At 36.9% G+C, this 19,650-nt stretch overlaps 1 protein-coding gene across 8 annotated transcripts in view; it reads right to left on the bottom strand.

Annotated features, from left to right (window-relative positions):
- HERC4 (HECT and RLD domain containing E3 ubiquitin protein ligase 4) overlaps nucleotides 1-19,650 on the bottom strand; it is a 239,152-nt gene that overhangs the window by 54,835 nt on the left and 164,667 nt on the right. For all 8 annotated transcript variants that reach the window (XM_079900839.1, XM_079900838.1, XM_079900837.1 and 5 more), the window contains 6 exons: nucleotides 5,496-5,572; nucleotides 4,749-4,873; nucleotides 3,179-3,238; nucleotides 2,929-3,040; nucleotides 2,204-2,393; nucleotides 671-843 (listed from right to left, as the gene is read on the bottom strand). In XM_079900839.1, coding sequence (XP_079756965.1) covers nucleotides 671-843; nucleotides 2,204-2,393; nucleotides 2,929-3,040; nucleotides 3,179-3,238; nucleotides 4,749-4,873; nucleotides 5,496-5,572 — 737 coding nt within the window. The remainder of the gene's footprint in view (nucleotides 1-670; nucleotides 844-2,203; nucleotides 2,394-2,928; nucleotides 3,041-3,178; nucleotides 3,239-4,748; nucleotides 4,874-5,495; nucleotides 5,573-19,650) is intronic.

Genomic DNA, 19,650 nt, shown 5'->3' with positions numbered 1-19,650 from the left:
TGTCTCCCAAAATAGCATCTTAAAAATACCAAATGGCACAACAGAGATATACCTACCAGCTGTCAGGGATGTCTCAAATCCATCTTTAATTAAACAGCTGAGACTCTACTTCTTCATATAACTTTGAACTGCTACAAGTGTAAAGGGGACTATTTCTTCCACTGGGAAGAAGGGCAGGAAAGAACAATAGGCAAATTAATGAATTATATATGGTTCCAATTTCAAGTTAGTCATCTGTTTCAAAGGTTGTACTTTGATTGAAGCTATTAGTACCCAACAGCAAAAGGAACATGAGTTTAAATGTTCAAAATCACAACTAGGATGTAATCTCGTTCATATTATAACCATCAATAAATAACAAAAAGCGTATTATTTAAACTAACAAATCATGTTCTTCAAATAAAACATAAGGAGAATCTAATTCATTAGTATGCTATTGTTCTGCCCAACTACAGACAAGTTATCCATAAACGCCTAACAAAGTCAAATAAGACCAAAGCTCTAAAGTATAGATATATTCTTTCTTTTAAAGGAAAATTTAGATAACTTCTCCAAATTCCTATATCTTTTATGTCAATCTAATTCTGTAATATATTCATGTTAAAATAAACATCATCAGTTTGTTAGTGGCAATGGGGAGAGAGGAAAATAAACGGACTATTGGACATACCCTATGTAATATTTCTAAAACCTTTAATGCGGTATGAAGAAAACTGTTGAAAATTCTTCTTTCAGAAGGGGGAATGCCGATCTTGTAGAGTTTCAAAAGATGTACCACAACCTCCTTAAAAAGTTCTACAATCTTGAGGAATAGTGGAGGTTCAAGTACTGACCACCAGTTTTCTGTTATTAAAGGGTGAACACACAAAATAAAATTTAAAAAGTCACAATTTTCAAAATCATACTGACTGTTTTTCGAAAGCAGTGGCTCTTAACCCTTTGAAAACCTCAGGAAGATACACATAATATGGTATTTTACGTAACATTTCTAGGGTTTATAGATACCACCCCACCCTCAAGTTAAAGAATACGGTTCTAAAAGCTCTCAAAAGCAAAAATAAAGTTAGAAAGGTCTATTGAATTTACATTCTTGGTTTCCTAAGCTACATTAAAAACTTAATACCTAGTACTAAAACCACTTGTTAAAAAAAGTGCTTTGGAAATTAGGATTTTAATTTTTAAACAAAACACTTTTAAAACTGTATTGCTCCAATATTTAAAGATCTCTCCAACTTTTATCTTTCAACTTACGTAACATAAAGTTGAAATATTGTGAAGCACCATCCTAAAAATGCAAGGTACTCCTGAAAATCAAATACAGATACTGAACAATGTAAAGTATACCATGTCTGTCCTTCCCCACGTTCACTATTTGTAGTTATTAACTACAAATATGACAATCTTATGCAGCAGACAGAAGGGAATACAAAAACTTCTGACAACATGGAAGCAATATGCTTTTCAGTCCCTGCTTCACTCTTCTAACCACTGGCTAATTCCCTCAGATTCCAGGATTCTACCCCTTGCTTGTTGCTTCCTCTGCTCACCCTCAGCCTAAAACTTCTTGTACTGATTTTATTACTCTTATGTATCTCAGATTCACATACCTAACAAATACTATTAAGAAGGAAAGCACTGCTACTAAATGTAGCAGGCAAAGTATAATGGTCAGCAGATAGAGATGAAATTATACAATTAGAAAAATTAAAGTGAGGAAAGTTTAGGCCAAAAACCCAGAGGAATAAGATCAAATAAACAGTGGAATCTCACCTACATGCACAGACATCAGAAAATTAGCAAGTGAGGGAAATACAAGGCAAAGGGTTAATAAAGTTCAAGGAGGATTTAATACCCATGTTTGTTCAGTTTTAATTGCTCCTCCTCCTTTACTTCTTTAACAGTAAGATGACTCTGGAGGGGATGAGGAAGGCGAATACCAAAAACAGTTTTTATCTTTCCCGATACTGTCTCTGCTGTTGTGCTTGATTAAAATTTTAATATTTAACATGCTTTGCCTCCAACTCTAACAACTAGCATCAGATGACTAGCAAAAAGCAACAAACTGAAAAACAGGTTTATCTCACCTTAAGACAATGTCAAAATAAGCACGGTAGCAAAATTTCAAACAGCAAAGAAGTTATGAGCATTTTCATTTAAAGAGAAAAGGTTGTAAAAAAAAAAAAAAGGGTATTAAAATTCTTACCAAGTACTTTCAGTGGTGCCTTTTCTAGGTTCACAAGAGCTGTACCAAAGGGAATTGCTATTGTGGTGAAATTGTTGGAATCACTCATCAGGGGACATTCTGGTAGAGTAAGATAAAATCTCAATGCTTCAACATCAGGTAAGGAGCTAGTCAGTTTAGGAATAAGATTCTTTTCCAAGCTAGCTGCCACCTATATTTTGACAAAAAGTAAAACCTACTTCATTTAAAATGAATGCATATTCCAAAAAAAGAAAGAAAAAGAAAACCTTATACTACAGCAAACGTGAAACGGTGAAGGGAAAAAAAAAAAAAAGAAACCATCTTACAATGAATTAATGAATGCACTTTGGAGCACAATGAAAATTAATGCCTAAGCAGTGCTAAGAGAATTTTAAAAATCTTGCATACAAGATTTTTATTTATATCTCAATTTAAACTCTACATCTATAGTTATACAGACTTAACCAACATGGTAATATTAAGTAATTAAGAGTCTGCTCTGAACATCTGGAAAGATTTACAGATATTTGACAGCTAAATTACAAACAGTTTAAAATAATACCCTATTTTAATTCTTACATTAGTATATTAAATAAAATTATACAGACATCTCAATAAAGTGTATGAAACTGTAAAGTTAATTAGGTCACAAACATATAAAAAAACATGGAATAAAAAACTCAACAGGCTACATAATACAAATATAAAATGCTTTAAAAACAAACCTGCTGAGATATCTGAGGATGATCAGATTGTATAAGTTTGTGGAATAAAAGCCTAGCAGCATTCATATCAACCCCTGAAAATCTGGTGCCCGTTCTATAGTGATCATCATTGCTATTTAAAAAAGAGAGAGAGAGAGAGAGAGAGAGAAAATAATAAAATGCAACTTTAAAATTTTTTCACTTCTTTTTAATGACATTATTTAATATAATAAATTTGAAAAATTTGGTATACCAAAGAATTGTCACTCACCTAACAGCTAAAAAACTTCCATTTAGACAACCAGACGAAGAAAACGTTCCATCTATTTCACTAAAAAGAAATTTAAAAATCACAAAATCACAAAATGAGAAATCTAATTGTTCACCTTTGGTGGTTTTTTTTTTTTAGATCTTAATTGGAGTATAATTGCTTCACAACACTGTCTTAGTTTCTGTTGCACAACAAAGCAAATTAGCCATATGCATACACATGTCCCCATAACCCCTCCCTCTTAAGCCTCCCTCCCATCCTCCCTATTCCACCCCTCTAGGTCATTGCAAAGCACCAAGCCAATCTCCCTGTGCTATGCTGCTGCTGCTTCCCACCAGCCAACTATTTTACATTCGGTAGCGTATATATGTCAATGCTACTCTCACTTCACCCCAGCTTCCCCCTCCCACCCCATGTCCTCAAGTCCATTCTGTATGTCTATCTCTTTATTCCTGCCCTGCAACTAGGTTCATCCGTACCCTTTATTTTATTTTATTTTTTAGATTCCGCGTATATACATTAGCATACGGTATTTGTTTTTCTCTTTCTGACTTACTTCACTCTGTATGACAGACTCTAGGTCCATCTACCTCACTACAAATAACTCAATTTTGTTCCTTTTTATGGCTGAGTAATATTCCATTGTATATAGTGCCACATCTTCTTTATCCATTCATCCCCTTTATTTTTTAATAAAAAATAAAATCACCTTTTATTTATTTTTTATGTGGATAAAATCCACATCACCTTTATTATTTAATAAAAAATAAAATGTAGTATTTAATGCTACAGAGCATTCCTCCAACCAACATTCAAAATAAATCAGAATTCTATAAATTACTAAAGATTAAGTAAATCTTGATAAAGGTATTACTGTTTATCTCTTTATTACTCTCTCAAACATTACTACTGTCCTCTGATTCATCAAATAAATCTGATGTTCCTAAAAATTTTTTTTTTGTTATCTAAAAAATTTTTTTATATAAACATGCACATTTAACTTTCTTAATTCCACATGATGGTAAATCTAATCTGGAATGTTATTTTTCTGAAGACTACACTTCAGGCTTTTAAGAAAAATTTTAGTTTGGGAAAATAATTTCGAATTAAAAAAACAGCTGATCAGCTATAGCCCCTCATCCCAAATACCTACACTACCTTCAACAACAACAACAAAAACTTTAAGTACTAAACAAGTCCATCTTCAAGAAAAATATTCAAGAAAGAAGAAATACTCAACTCTTCCATGGAATAAAGAAGTTAAAAGACAGTGACCACTATGAAGCTAGAAGGAACATTTTTGCAAACCCAATCCTAAAGTGGCTATATTTAATATTTTAAGTTATCATTTAATATATCATTATGTATATGAAAGAATTGTAACTTATAAACATCTACATGAGATCTCCTAAAATATCCACTATTACAGAAATTCTAGACAATTAAACTTTTGTATATAAACCATTCTGTAAATGATATTTAATGAAATATTTATTTAAATAAAAACCCCTAAGTACAGGTTCCTCTACCATGAAGTTAAGACTTTGTGTAGATAAAATATTTTTCTTACTTGGCTATCTCTACAGGAAATCTTCCAGAGGGGTAGCTCAGCCATTTTTGAATTAGAGCTTCATTCACAGTCCATATCTGCTTCGAAGGATCAGGATATCTAAAGTCATCTGGTGGCCCACAGTTCTAAATTTTAAAATAAGCAGATGAGTCAGAGGGAAGAGATATTATATATAAACCAAGACACACCTCCACTATGTATCTGGAAGTTAATCTCTACTAAACACCTGGAACAAAAACTTATCAAATGGGGACTTCCCTGGTGGCGCAGTGGTTAGGAATCCGCCTGCCAATGCAGGGCACACAGTCTCGAGCCCTGGTCCGGGAAGATCCCACATGCTGCGGAGCAACTAAGTCCGTGTGCCACAACTACTGAGACTGTGCTCTAGAGCCCACAAGCCACAAATATTGAAGCCCGCGCACCTAGAGCCCATGCTCTGCAACAAAGAGAAGCCAACGCAATGAGAAGCCTGTGCACCACAATGAAGAGTAGCCCCACTCGCTGCAACTAGAGAAAGCCCATGTGCAGCAACAAAGCCCCAAAGCAGCCAAAAATAAATAAAGAAATAAATTTAAAAAAAAACTTATCAAAAAAAACCAACTTATCAAATGGATCTGAAAAGTTTTGTAGACTTGAGGAAAAAAAATTAAGGCAATTACTTTGTAACATATAAAGAACATTAATATGGGTTTAAAAACAACTTCTAAATTATCTGAGCTTAGTAATTATTTGTATGATTACTATTACCTGGGGATTAGAGTAATGTGAAAAGCTTTGATCTCCACCTGAGAAAATTCTTTTTACACAGAAATATTCTTCAGAATCTGTAATAAAAATAAAATATAAAACATTCAAGATTTATATGCATTTTTCAGAGCATCAAATATGCTACTGGACTTTCTCTTAATCATCTAACTTAATGAGACCTCCCAATCATGGACTCAATGATACAAAATGACTGGGAATGGTCTGACTGCTATGGAGATGAGACTGACCAAGTGACAAATGTTAATGATCCCACAAGCACAACAAGCATTTGATAAGTTTTACAAGTCTTTCTTTTGACCTGCTCACCAAAAAATGGCAGTTTCTAGTCTAGATCTTTATTATCTCAATATATTTTAAACTAAGATGGTGTGAAATTTGAATGAAAGGTATAGAAGATAGCTCAGAAGAAAATAAAAATTAAGAATATTCATTTTGGGGAATTCCCTGGTGGTCCAGTGGTTAGGACTTGGCGTTTTCACTGCTTGTGGCCTGGGTTCAATCCCTGGTTGGGCAACTAAGATCCCATAAGCCTCGCAGGGTACAGCCAAAAAAAAAGGAATATTTACTTTTAAAAAGAATGACAACAAACAAGTATATGTTAAATCTTCCTGAGTAATGCAAAATTCATAATGTAAAATTATTTTCTCTTTCAATATAGCTGTACAAAAGAAAGATGACACACATAGCTCTTTGTTAACAACTATTTATCAGTAACACCCAAATCAGGTCCAAAAACAAAAAAGTTAATACGCAAATTTAGTAGAAGTAAAGAAGGAACAATAAAGCGCCTTTTTTTCAAGTTTTGTGTTTTATTGTGATGTTTATTTTTCTTTAAAAGTTTGTTTCTTTTTTTTTAACATCTTTATTGCCGTATAATTGCTTTACAATGTTGTGTTAGTTTCTGCTGTATAACAAAGTGAATCAGCTATATGTATACATATATCCCCATATCCTCTCCCACTTGCATCTCCCTCCCACCCTTCCCTATCCCACCCCTCTAGGAGGTCACAAAGCATAGAGCTGATCGCCCTGTGAGATGCAGCTGCTTCCCACTAGGTATCTATTTTACATTTGGTAGTATATATATGTCAATGCCACTCTCTCACTTCGTCCCAGCTTACCCTTCCCCCTCCCAGTGTCCTCAAGTCCATTCTCTACGTCTGTGTCTTTATTCCTGTCCTGCCCCTAGGTTCTTCAGAACCTTTTTTTTTTTTGGATTTCATATATATGTGTTAGCATACGGTATTTGTTTTTCTCTTTCTGACTTACTTCACTCTGTATGACAGACTCTAGGTCCATCCACCTCACTACAAATAACTCAATTTCGTTTCAGTAAAGTGCCTTTTTAAAAAGACATTCAAAGCCTCTTCCTTTTTCTCCTCTCCTGTACCTCAAAATGGAAAGAGTATCTATTATCAAAAATACCGCTAGCCTAGTATTTAGAAGTATCACATACCAAAACACCATAGCTACACAATGTAACTTAAGGCCAGTTATTTCCAAATATAATCCATTTCTGTGTTCCTACTGCTGACCCCCCACTCTTTAGTTGACTAATTCTTTTTTTTTTAATATAAATTTATTTATTTTTGGCTGCGTTGGGTCTTCGTTGCTGTGCGTGGGCTTTCTCTAGTTGCGGGGAGCAGGGGCTACTCTTCACTGCGGTGCGCAGGCTTCTCATTGCAGTGGAACACAGGCTCTAGGTGCACGGGCTTCAGTAGTTGTGGCACACAGGCTCAGTAGTTGTGGCTTGTGGACTCTACAGAGCGTGGGCTCAGCAGTTGTGGCGCACTGGTTTAGATACTCCGCAGCATGTGGGATCTTCCTGGACCAGGGCTTGAACCCGTGTCCCCTGCATTGGCAGGTGGATTCTTAACCACTGTGCCACTAGGGAAGCCTAGTTGACTAGTTCTTCACCTTGTATTATTTGTGACCACCACTGCTACAGAATTATAAATTCTTAAGGAAGGGACCACATCTTAATTTTCTTGATCATTCCCTACTACCAAGCACAATGTTTTATTTGTAAAAGAACTCAGTAAATATTTAATATGAATATATAATATAAAAAATTATCTAGCTTAGATAATAATAAGAGCTTCAGAGATCAGAACATTAATATGACCAAATTTTCCACAACAGGACTGCTCTACGGCCAAAAATTTTTAAGAACAGATTAAAAGGGTAAATCTAAAATATTAAATAAACCAATCATTCAACTTAAAATCTTTTCTCTACATCATCCTCACAAGTCTACATGAAGTCATGCACTTCCTCAAAAGATTGAGCAGAATGTTATTCGTTTGTTCCTAAAAGGTGATTCTGCCTTCTTTAAATAATCATCAAGTAAATGATGACTAATCTATAGTACATGAATGGGTTTCTGGGGGCTGTGAGTAGGGCACCAAAAATTATTTTCCTTAATTTCCTTTTAATTACTACTGTAAAGAAGTCTGTGAAACCTAGTCATTTGTCCTACACAGCTTCCTGCAGATTGGATTTTGCTGATTATATCCTCAAGGATTCTCCTAACACTTCTCTCAGTCTTCTGTATTTCCTGTAAATTGGTAGTTGGATCTAGAGAGGTGTTAATTAGATTAGTCAATTTTTTTTTAAGAAGATGTTGGGGGTAGGAGTTTATTAATTAATTTATTTATTTTTGCTGTGTTGGGTCTTCATTTCTGTGCGAGGGCTTTTCTCTAGCTGTGGCAAGCGGGGGCCACTCTTCATCGGGGTGCACGGGCCTCTCACTATCGCGGCCTCTCTTGTTGAGGAGCACAGGCTCCAGACGCACAGGCTCAGTAGTTGTGGCTCACGGGCCTAGTTGCTCTGCGGCATGTGGGATCCTCCCAGACCAGGGCTCGAACCTGTGTCCCCTGCATTAGCAGGCAGATTCTCAACCACTGCGCCACCAGGGAAGCCCCAATCAGTCAATTATTTTGACAAAACTATTACATGGTGGTGGAAGGGGCTGTTCTTCCATCAGTAAGCACATAACGTATAGCTGGGTTCCTTTTTGTGACGTTAGTAACCATTGATTTCCAATGCTTAGACCATTAATTCATTGTGGGTTGAAAAATGATACACTAATATTACTTCCTCATCTTGTGGTTGGACCATTAGCTTCCCCCTATCTACCACATAGTTCATTAACCTGTAATAGGAAAGACTAATGCTGTTCTTTTCCATTTATTTACTATCATCTGGCTTTTTGAATCTGCATTTATTTGATTATAATATTTACATGTTTCTTAGTAACATGGATTTCCTCAATGGGAATTTCCGTTAACTTCCTTTATCTATTACATGTCTAAATGTTTGTCTTATTCATTTATTAGGTGTCTTACTGTTTTTCACACCAATATGTATGAGCACTTTGGATATTCAGGCTACTAACCTCAGGTTATATTCGTTACAAACATTTTTTCTAAATAATTATTTAATTTTGACTCACAAGTTTCTTTTTCTATTAAATCAAATGTATTTATCTCATTCTTTTTTTTTTTTAAAGAGGAAGTGGGTTTCTTTATAAAAAATATTTATTTATTTGGCTGCATTGGGTCTTAGTTGCAGCACACAGGATCTTCGCTGCAGCGTGCGGGATCTAGTTCCCTGACCAGGGATTGAACCCGGACCCCCTGCGCTGGAAGCGTTGAGTCTTAGCCACTGGACCACCAGGGAAGTTGGCCCTCTTTCTTAATGGTGACTTTCACTGCCATAATGGTGAGAAAGCTTTTTCCCATCCTCAAATTATAGAATTATTTTCTTGTCTTAAGAACTCTTTTACATTTAACTTTAATCCATCTATAATTTATTTTAGTTTATACTGTTAGGTTAGGGTCTAAACTGACATTTTCCTCCCAATTTTCATGTGTTGAATAATTCTTTCCCCTTCTCCACATATTAGTGATGCCCTATTTTAAAGTTATGAAGAGACACTACACCTCTTCTACCTATAACACGCTACACTAAAAAACTTTGGCACTCTCCTCCATCCCGAAAGTGTTCTCAAAGTCCTTCTCATAACTTCCACTTCGTACAGTCCTTCCTATAACTCCAAGAGCCACTGCCAATCAAATGGAGTTTGAACGAAACCTATATATTGGGTTGGCCAAAAAGTTCCTTCGGTTTCTAAGTAAAAATAAAAGACACATTTTTCATTTTCACCAAGAACTTTATTTAACAACATATTCACCATTTTGTTCCACTACCTTCTGCCATTTTTCAGGCAACTTCGTAATTCCGTCTTCCCAAAACCTTTTATCTTTTTGATCAAAGAACTGTTCCAGGTGCCATTTACAGTCTTCCAGGGAACTGAAATATTTTCCATTAAAAGAATTTTGTAAAGACCGAAATAAATGGAAATCCGAAGGGGCAATGTCTGGTGAATATGGCGGATGAATCAGAACTTCCCAGCCAAGCTGTAACAGTTTTTGCCTGGTCATCAAAGAAACATGTGCATTATCCTGAAGGAAGATTATGCGTTTTCTGTTGACTAATTCCGGACACTTTTCGTCAAGTGCTGCTTTCAGTTGGTCTAACTGGGAGCAGTACTTGCTGGAATTAATCGTTTGGTTTTCCAGAAGGAGCTCATAATACAGGACTTCCTTCCAATCCCACCATATACACAACATCCCTTCTTTGAAGACCGGCCTTTGGTGTGGTTGGTGGTGGTTTTATTTCGCTTGCCCCACGATCTCTTCTGTTCCACATTATTGTACACTGTCCATTTTTCATCACCCATCACAATTTGTTTTAAAAATGGAATGTTTTCATCATGCTTAAGGACAGAATTGCATGCAGAAATACGGTCAAGAAGGTTTTTTTCCACTTAACTTACGTGGAACCCAAACACCAAAGCAATTAACATAACCAAGTTGGTGCAAATGATTTTTGATGCTTGATTTGGATATTTTGAGTATGTTGGCTATCTCCTGCATGGTATAACATTGACTGTTCTCAATTAATGTCTAAATTTTACCGCTATCAACTTCAACTGGTCTACCGGACCGTGGAGCATCGTCCAGCAAGAAATCTCCAGCACAAAACTTCACAAACCACTTTTGACACGTTCGATCAGTCCCAGCACCTTCTCCATATACTGCACAAATCTTTTCTTTGCATTTCAGTTGCATTTTTACCCTTCTTGAAATAATAAAGCATAATATGCCAAAAAAGTTACTTTTTTTCTTCCATCTTCCGTATTAAAATGGCTACACAAAAATTCACCAATTTTGATGTCTTTTTTTAACACACACTGATATGATAGCTGTCATAATACAATCTAACAAAATTGTTTCAAATGAAGTAAAAGACAACTAAGCGCTGCTAGAGCCAGCTTACGGGAAACCGAACGAACTTTTTGGCCAATCCAACAATAATGGCAATACATGGATTCCCCTCCCACCCCCGGATTTCCACTAAGCTATAATAATCTAAATGTCTAGGGACCTCCCTGGTGGTGCAGTGGTCAAGAATCCCCCTGCCAATGCAGGGGACACAGGCTCCTGGTCTGGGAAGATCCCACATGCCACAGAGCAACTAAGCCCGTGCGCCACAACTACTGAGCCTGCACTCTACAGTCCGTGAGCCACAACTACTGAGCCCACATGCCACAACTACTGAAGCCCACGCACCTAAAGCCCATGCTCCGCAACAGGAGAAGCCACCGCAACGAGAAGCCCGCGCACCACAACAAAGAGTAGCCCCCACTCACCGCAACTAGAGAAAGCCCGCAGGCAGTAATGAAGACCCAGCGTAGCCAAATAATAAACTAAAAAACACACAAAAAAGTCTATATGTATACGAATAATCTGATTTAACTGTTACAGTTTTATAGTATATGTTGTCATATCTAGGAGGGCTAGTTCACCTCCTTATTCTCTACAAAATACACTGTCAGGAAAAACAGAAAATTTTGAAATAGGCTCCCCTGCCCATGCACTCTCCCCCCCCACACACCCGCCATTTACTGAGTCTTGATTAGGGCACTCTTCAGAAACTTATCTACCTAAATGATGTGTTTGAGCTATTTACAATTCTGTAAAGTGTACTTCTATTTAGGAGCAATACTGACAGAGATACAACTATGTATGTGCCTTTGACTTACAAGGAAAAGAAGTAGTTTTTTGATGATCCCTGAATCCCTTTACACTCTTAGGACTTATTCAGGACCCCAAAGGGCTTAAAAGCACTAATACATAACACATCAGAATTGAAAATTAAGAAATTTAAAAAATACTCATAGACTTATCTGAAAGTGAACAAGAACAAAGGCACTGCATGTTAACACAGATAACAGTACTAACATGAAAGTCATTCTAACCTCATGAACCCTATGACACAATACCACTGTCCTTGAGCAACTATCAGCTGGTTCCACAATATGGAAGAACATAACTGAAGACACAACATGGTAAGTGACTTTTATTTTCCTTGGTTTATACTTGATTCTGAAATAAGTTATACGATATGTTAAAATCTTAGCAAAGTTCACTCAATTTTGAAGGGTGTGCTCCCATGCCTTCACCTATGTTATTTTTTTACTTTTGTGTAATCTGCCAAAGAGCAAAAATTCTGTGTTTTACTAGAATAATTTTCTATACCTGATGTTGATTTTATTTGTTTTTCATTATTTAAGTGGAAAAAAAAGAACAAAGACTCCTCACTTATGAATAAGCTAAAGTTCTTTTCAATTACCATTTACATTTATTTTGAAATGTTTTATTGTCACTTCAGTAAAATAGGTAACCAAGTATTATTTCTCAAGCATCAAAGGTTACATCTTTTAATAAAGTGTTCCAATCTCCCCTCACAACTTTTTTGATTTTTGTCTTCCTGTTATGGGCTGAATTGTGTCCACCCCTGCCCCCAAATTCATATGTTGAAGCTGTAATCCTCAGTACCTCGGAATATGACTGTACTTGGAGATCGGACCTTTAGAGAGGTGATTAAGGTAAAATGAGGCTGTTAGGGTGGGGCCCTAATCCAATATGCCTGCTGTCCTTATAATAACAGGAAGAGACACCAGCAACACACGCACACACACAGAGAAAAGGTCACATGAGGACACAGCAAGAAGGTAGCCATTTGCAAGCCAAGGCTTCAGAAGAAACCAAACCTGCTGACAGAGTGATCTTAGACTTCTAGCTTCCGGAACTGTGAGAAAATAAATTTCTGCTGTTTAAGCCACCCAGTCTGTGGTATTTTGTTATGGCAGCCCTAGCAAACTAACACACTTCGCCGAATCAGATCCTAAACTTAGGAAAATAAAACTTCCAAGATACTTTCTATGTGTTAGTGAAAATATCTTTGAGATTTCCCAGAGAGGCTATGGAGAATCAAAATGATTTGTCCTTTCAACATATAAGTAGAAATGCTAGAAATAATTAAGTTTATTTGATGTGTTACTATTCTAAAGGTTGCATGGGAAGAGTTGTCAAATCAGAAGACACTTAACCTTCCCTAGGTTAAATTTATATGGTAAAATTAATATAAATATTTCACCTCTCTAAATTAATAAAGATATTTCAAAAATGTAATTACTATAAAAATTTCTAATTTATATGGTAATATAAAAATTTCAAAAATTAATATATTTCAAAAAGTGTTTTATGAGAAGTCCATGGAGATTCACCAATGTCCTTGCTTACCATATGTTTAAATATGAAGGGAAACATTATTCAAAACTCTTATGAAATAGTTCTGTCAAGTTTTCCTGTATTTATAAGAGTTCTGGCGGTACAGTGCTGTCTGTTCTAATGTCAGGTTTCGTTCCCCCAATTTCAGTTATTATTGAATCTTTATTTTATTCACATCTATCATCTTCTAGGCCAGTGATTTTCAAATGGCGTTTTATAAAAATATAGATGTCTAAACTTGATCCCTGACTTACTGAATCTCTTTACTTGATATTCTTGGTGTTATTCCTGGTACATTAGGTCTCAGGATTATCATATTATATCTCAAGATTTTTTTCAACTGTAAAAGGTTATACTCATTCATATTCATAAATCAGATGTAAGGAATCACTGACTTCTTTGAGAACAGGCTTAATCATCATCTTTAGAAACATTCTTGTTTAAAAACCTTTTTGGAATACAGGCATAACTTGCTTTATTGTGCTTCACAGATATTGTGGTTTTTACAAATTGCTGATTTGTGGTAATTGATGATTTGTGTTGTCAGATGATTGTTAGCATTTTTTAGTAATAAAGTATTTTTAATTAAGATATAATATGTACATTTTTTTAAAGAAATAATGCTACTGCACAATTAACAGGCTACAGAATAGTGTAAACATAACTTTTACATGCACCAAGAAACCAAAAATTTTATCTGACTCACTTTATTGTGGTATTCTGGAACCAAACCACAGTATCTCCAAAACATGCCTCTAATGTGTTCTCCATGTCACAGAAACAACCAAATTTCCTTGTCAACTGTATTTATTCTTATTATGAACCCTCGTCATATCTTTCCACTTGACAATTATCAATAATAAATAAGCCATAGTCATTTTAAGCCTCTTTCATCTATTGACTAGTTTTTGTTTTATTCTGATGCTTGTCTGAAGGCCTTCCTATAAGCTACAGGCCAGAGTTTGTACTTTCAACAAAGAAGGATAGTCTCAGAGCCCTGTGAAAAGGACTGTACCTGTTATTTGAAACCACTTATACATCAAAGAATAGATACTTGGGTACAGGCTTCTGAGGAGACGTGGCTTAGAGAACTTTCAAAAGACACCAGTGGACTACATTAGGATTTCTCATATATTTTTTTAAGCTGATAAGCAGTTTTATGAAACTGACAATCCAAGATCCATAATGTTTAACTTTGCTTTAATTTTCTGTTTTCTGGATCTCCCTTATAGGGAGTCATTTCTCCTTCTTCTAAAGCAATCTAATTCACATCAATTTTGTAAACTCTGCTTTGGTACGCTGAAACGAAATGTTAAAAAACATTTCTCTTCTCCCTTCAGCTTGCCAGTATCTCCCGGAAAGGAGCTTATATCCTCTTCTAAGGCCCTGATTTTTGCAGCTGCCATTCAGGGCACACCTCTAGATCACCTGACTCTGGGGGCCAGTGGGGGATTATGCTCAAGGGTCCCACAGGACTAAAACCAATGGACAAAGAGTTCTTAACTGACTACCATCCCAGGGCACAGCAAGAGGCAACAGACTGAGGTGCCCAATCTTTCTGTAGAAGAGGATTATTAGTTTACCTAATACAGCTTTGGCCTAAGAGGCAGGCTTCTAATTAAACCCACATCAAAGGGCTTGTTGTAATCCTCTCAGAGATCTCAGAAGGAGGGGCTTATCTTTGCAACATCCCTCTGCTGCACTCCAGAACATCCATTTCTTCCATAGGGGACCTCGTATTCCCATCTGGTGTCCCCATTTTTGTGGTTGCCACCTAACTGATGCCCCTTGATTGCCTGGTTCTGGTGGACAGCTGGGCTTGTATCCTGGGTCCCACGGGACTGTAACAACTGGAGAGACAGTTTTTGGTTGGCTACCACCCCCAGTGCACAGCACAAACAACAAACAGAAACATACCCCAGTTTTCTGCGAAAAAGACCTATCTGCTTGTCCTGGAGCTTTGGCCTAAGGTTTCTACACCTCTAGCAACCTACTGAGGTGATCTTTGGGGACGAAAGCTGGTGGATGCCATCTTTGTGCTCTCCCTCTACCTTGCGTTAACTTGCCAGTATCTCCTGGAAAGGAGCTTGTACCCTTAGCTGGTGCCCTGATTTTCACAGCTGCCACCCAAGGGACACCTCTAGGTTGCCTAGTTCTGGCAGCAGTGTGACTTTCTCTTGCAGTCCCACAGGATAGATATACATTTGCATACTTAAAAGCTACTGCCTGAGGGTCTGGCCTCAATCAGCTTGAATTTAGGTATTGCTGAAATTCTCCCCTTTGGGATACTGACAGGTCTTGGCACATTCTCAACTGAGAGCCACTTAAAATAATATAGACTGTTTGGACATTAACAAAGATTTGAGAGACAATCAAGAGTGAGGGCAGGGTTGAACTATATCACAACACTACAGTAATCAAAACAGTATGGTATCAGCATTAAAAACAGACATAGAATACAGAGCCCAGAAATAAACCAATGCATATATGATCAATTTATTTAAAACAAAGAAGCTAAGAATACACAGTGGGAAAAGGACAGTCTTTTCAATGAATAGTGCTGAGAAAATTGGACAGCCACATGCAAAAGAATGAAACTGGACCACTATCTTACACCATACACAAAAACCAACTCAAGAGCTTCCCTGGTAGTACAGTGGTAAAGAATATGCCTGCCAATGCAGGGGACACGGGTTCAAGCCCTGGTCCAGGCAGATCCCACATGCTGCGGAGCAACTAAGCCCGTGTGCCACAACTACTGAGCCTGCACTCTAGAGCCTGCAAGCCACAACTACTGAAGCCCGTGCACCTAGAGCCCGTGCTCCGCAACAAGAGAAGCCACTGCAATGAGAAGCCCGCGCACCACAACGAAGAGTAGCCCCACTTGCCACAACTAGAGAAAGCCCGCACACAGCAACGAAGACCTGATGCAGCCAAAAATGATAATAAAAATAAATAAATTTATTAAAAAAAAACTAACTCAAAATGGACTAAAGACTTGAATATATGACCTAAATCATAAAACTCCTAGAAGAAAACATAGGCAGTAAGCTCCCTGACATCAGTCTTGAGGATGATTTTTTGGATTTAGCACCAAAAGTAAAAGCATCAAAAGCAAAAATAAACAAGTAGGACTACATCACACTAAAAAGCTTCTGCACAGCAAAGGAAACCATCAACATGGATTAAAGACCAAAATGTAAGACCTGAAACCATAAAACTCCTAGAGGAAAACAGGCAGATCACTCTTTGACATAAATCGTAGCAATAGTTTTTTGGATCTGTCTCCTAAGGCAAAGGAAACAAAAGCAAAAATAAACAAATGGGACCTAATTAGACTTAAAAGCTTTTGCACAGCAAAGGAGATCACTGACAAAACAAAAAGACAACCTACTGATTGGCAGAAAATATTTGCAAATGATATGACTGATAAGGGGTTAATATCCAAAATATATAAACAGCTCATATAACTCAACATCAAAAAACAAACAGCCTGGTTTAAAAAAATAGGCAGAAGAGCTGAATAGACATTTTTCCAAAGAAGACATACAGATGGCCTACAGGCACATGAAAAGATGCTCAACATCATTAATCATCAGGGAAATGCAAATCACAATGAGATATCAACTCACAGTTGTTAGACTGGTTATTAACAAAAAGACAAGAAATAACAAGTGTTGGTGAAGATGTGGAGAAAAGAGAACCCTCTTGCACTGTTAGTGGGAGTATAAATTGGTGCAGCCACTATGGAAACAGTATGGGGGTTCTTCAAAAAATTAGAAACAGAACTACCATATGATCCAGCAATTCCACTTCTGGGTAAAACAAAAACACTAATTTGAAAAGATGTATGCACCACCATGTTCATTTTAGCATTATTTACAATAGCCAAGGTATGGAAGCAACCTAAGTTTCCACTGATGGATGAATGGATAAAGAAAACATGGTGTGTGTGTGAGAGTGTGTGTGTGTGTGTGTGTGTGTGTGTGTGTGTGTGTGTGTGTGTGTGTAAGTGTATACATACACACATGCATATATACACATACATACAAATATACATACAATGGAATATTATTTAGCCATAAAAAAGAAGGAAATCTTGCCATTTGTGACAACACACATGATTCCTAGAGGGCATTATGCTAAGTGAAATAAGTCAGAAAGAGAAAGACAAATACTGTATGATCTCACTTACACGTGGAATCTAAAAAACAAACAACAACAACAAACTGAAACCAAACTCATAGATACGGAGAACAGATTAGTGGTTGCCAGAGGTGCCTGGGGATGGGGGCCAGGCAAAATGGATAAAGGAGGTCAAAAGGCACAAAATTCCAGTTATAAAATAACTAAATCATGGGACTGAAATGTTCAGTATGGTGACTACAGTTAATAATACTGTACTGCAAATTAGAAAGTTGCTGAGAGTAAATCTTAGTTTCATAACAAGAAAAAAAATTTTTAACGATGGTGACAGATGTTAACTTGACTTATTGTGGTGATCATTTGCAATATATACAAATATCAAATTGTTATGCTATATACATGAAACAAATATAATATTATGTCAATTAAAAACATTTTATCTGATTCTTGCTGATCCCCAGAATTCAATAATAATTCAAATTTAATAGGTTTCTGTTCTTTTAACAGTAATGTTGCTATCTGCATGGGTTCAGTAAGAATATGTTCCCCTTCCCACTAGTTTGTACTTCTTTCATAACTGATTGAGCAAATCAATTATGTAACCAAGAAGTTACCTGAAATGTCATATTAAGAACAATGGCTATTGAATTAGATATGACAAGTCATCTTAAAGAATAAAGTTGGTTGTACTTATGGAGCCAATGCTTATGATGTCTCTGGCGCAGTAGAAGATTAAAACTTGTCAGGTCTGGGACATCATCATGTGATGAATTGTGCTCCCCCAAAATTCATATGTTGAAGTCCTAATCCCTAGTACCCTCAGAAAGTGACCTTCTTCAGAAATAGGGTCACTACAGATGTAATTACATAAGTTGAAGTCATATTTGAGTAGGGTGGACCACCAGTACAAAATGACTGGTGTCCTTATAAAAGAGCGAAATGTGGACACAGACAGGCACATAGAGACAATGCCATGGCAGGATGAAGGCAGAGATCTACTAGCCAAGGAATACCAAAGATTGCCAGCAAACCACCAAAAGCTAGGAGAGATATATGGAACAGATTCTCTCTTATAGCCCTCAGAAGGAAGCAACACTGCCAACACCTTGATCTTGGACTTCTAGCCTTCACAACTGAGTCAATAAATTTGTATTGTTCAAGAAACTGAGTTTGTGATATTTTATTATAGCAGCCCTAGCAAACTAATACAGTTGTCCTATATACTAATACTATACACATTCTAAAGAAAGGTTTGGGGCTTCCCTGGTGGGGCAGTGGTTGAGAGTCCACCTGCCGATGCAGGGGACACGGGTTCGTGCCCCGGTCCAGGAGGATCCCACAACCACGGAGCGGCTGGGCCCCTGAGCCATGGCGGCTGAGCCTGCGCATCCGGAGCCTGTGCTCTGGAACGGGAGAGGCCACAACAGTGAGAGGCCCGCGTACTGCAAAAAAATAATAATAATAAAAAAAATAATAATAAAAGAAAGGTTTGCCCTTTGCCTAGTTCCAAGGATAGAGTCTCAAAGTCTTGGGAATATCCTGTTAAGAGTGTCTTTTTATAGACCCCGAATAGCCAAAGCAGTCTTGAGGGAAAAAAACAGAGCTGGGGGAATCAGACTCCTTGACTTCAGACTATATTACAAAGCTACAGTAATCAAGACAATATGGTACTGGCACAAAAACAGAAACATAGATCAATGGAACAAGATAGAAAGCCCAGAGATAAACCCACGCACCTATGGTCAACTAATCTATGACAAAGGAGGCAAAGATATACAATGGAGAAAAGACAGTCTCTTCAATAAGTGGTGCTGGGAAAACTGGACAGCTACATGTAAAAGAATGAAATTAGAACATTCCCTAACACCATACACAAAAATAAACTCAAAATGGATTAGAGACCTAAATGTAAGACCGGACACTATAGAACTCTTGGGAGGAAAACATAGGAAGAACACTCTTTGACATAAACCACAGCAAGATCTTTTTTGATCCACCTCCTAGAGTAATGGAAATAAAAACAAAAATAAACAAATGGGACCTAATGAAACTTCAAAGCACAAGACGAAAAGACAACCCTCAGAATGGGAGAAAATATTTGCAAACGAATCAATGGACAAAGGACTAATCCCCAAAATATATAAACAGCTCATGCAGCTCAATATTAAAGAAACAAACAACCCAATCCAAAAATGGGCAGAAGAATTAAATAGACATTTCTCCAAAGAAGACATACAGATGGCCAAGAAGCACATGAAAAGCTGCTCAACATCACTAATTATTAGAGAAATGCAAATCAAAACTACAATGAGGTATCACCTCACACCAGTTAGAATGGGCATCATCAG

The sequence above is a fragment of the Stenella coeruleoalba genome (genome assembly GCF_951394435.1).
Source record: "Stenella coeruleoalba genome assembly, chromosome: 16".
Taxonomy (NCBI): domain Eukaryota; kingdom Metazoa; phylum Chordata; class Mammalia; order Artiodactyla; family Delphinidae; genus Stenella; species Stenella coeruleoalba.
The sequence above is the reverse complement of the archived record's forward strand: the minus strand, read 5'-3'. Positions and strand labels throughout refer to the sequence as shown.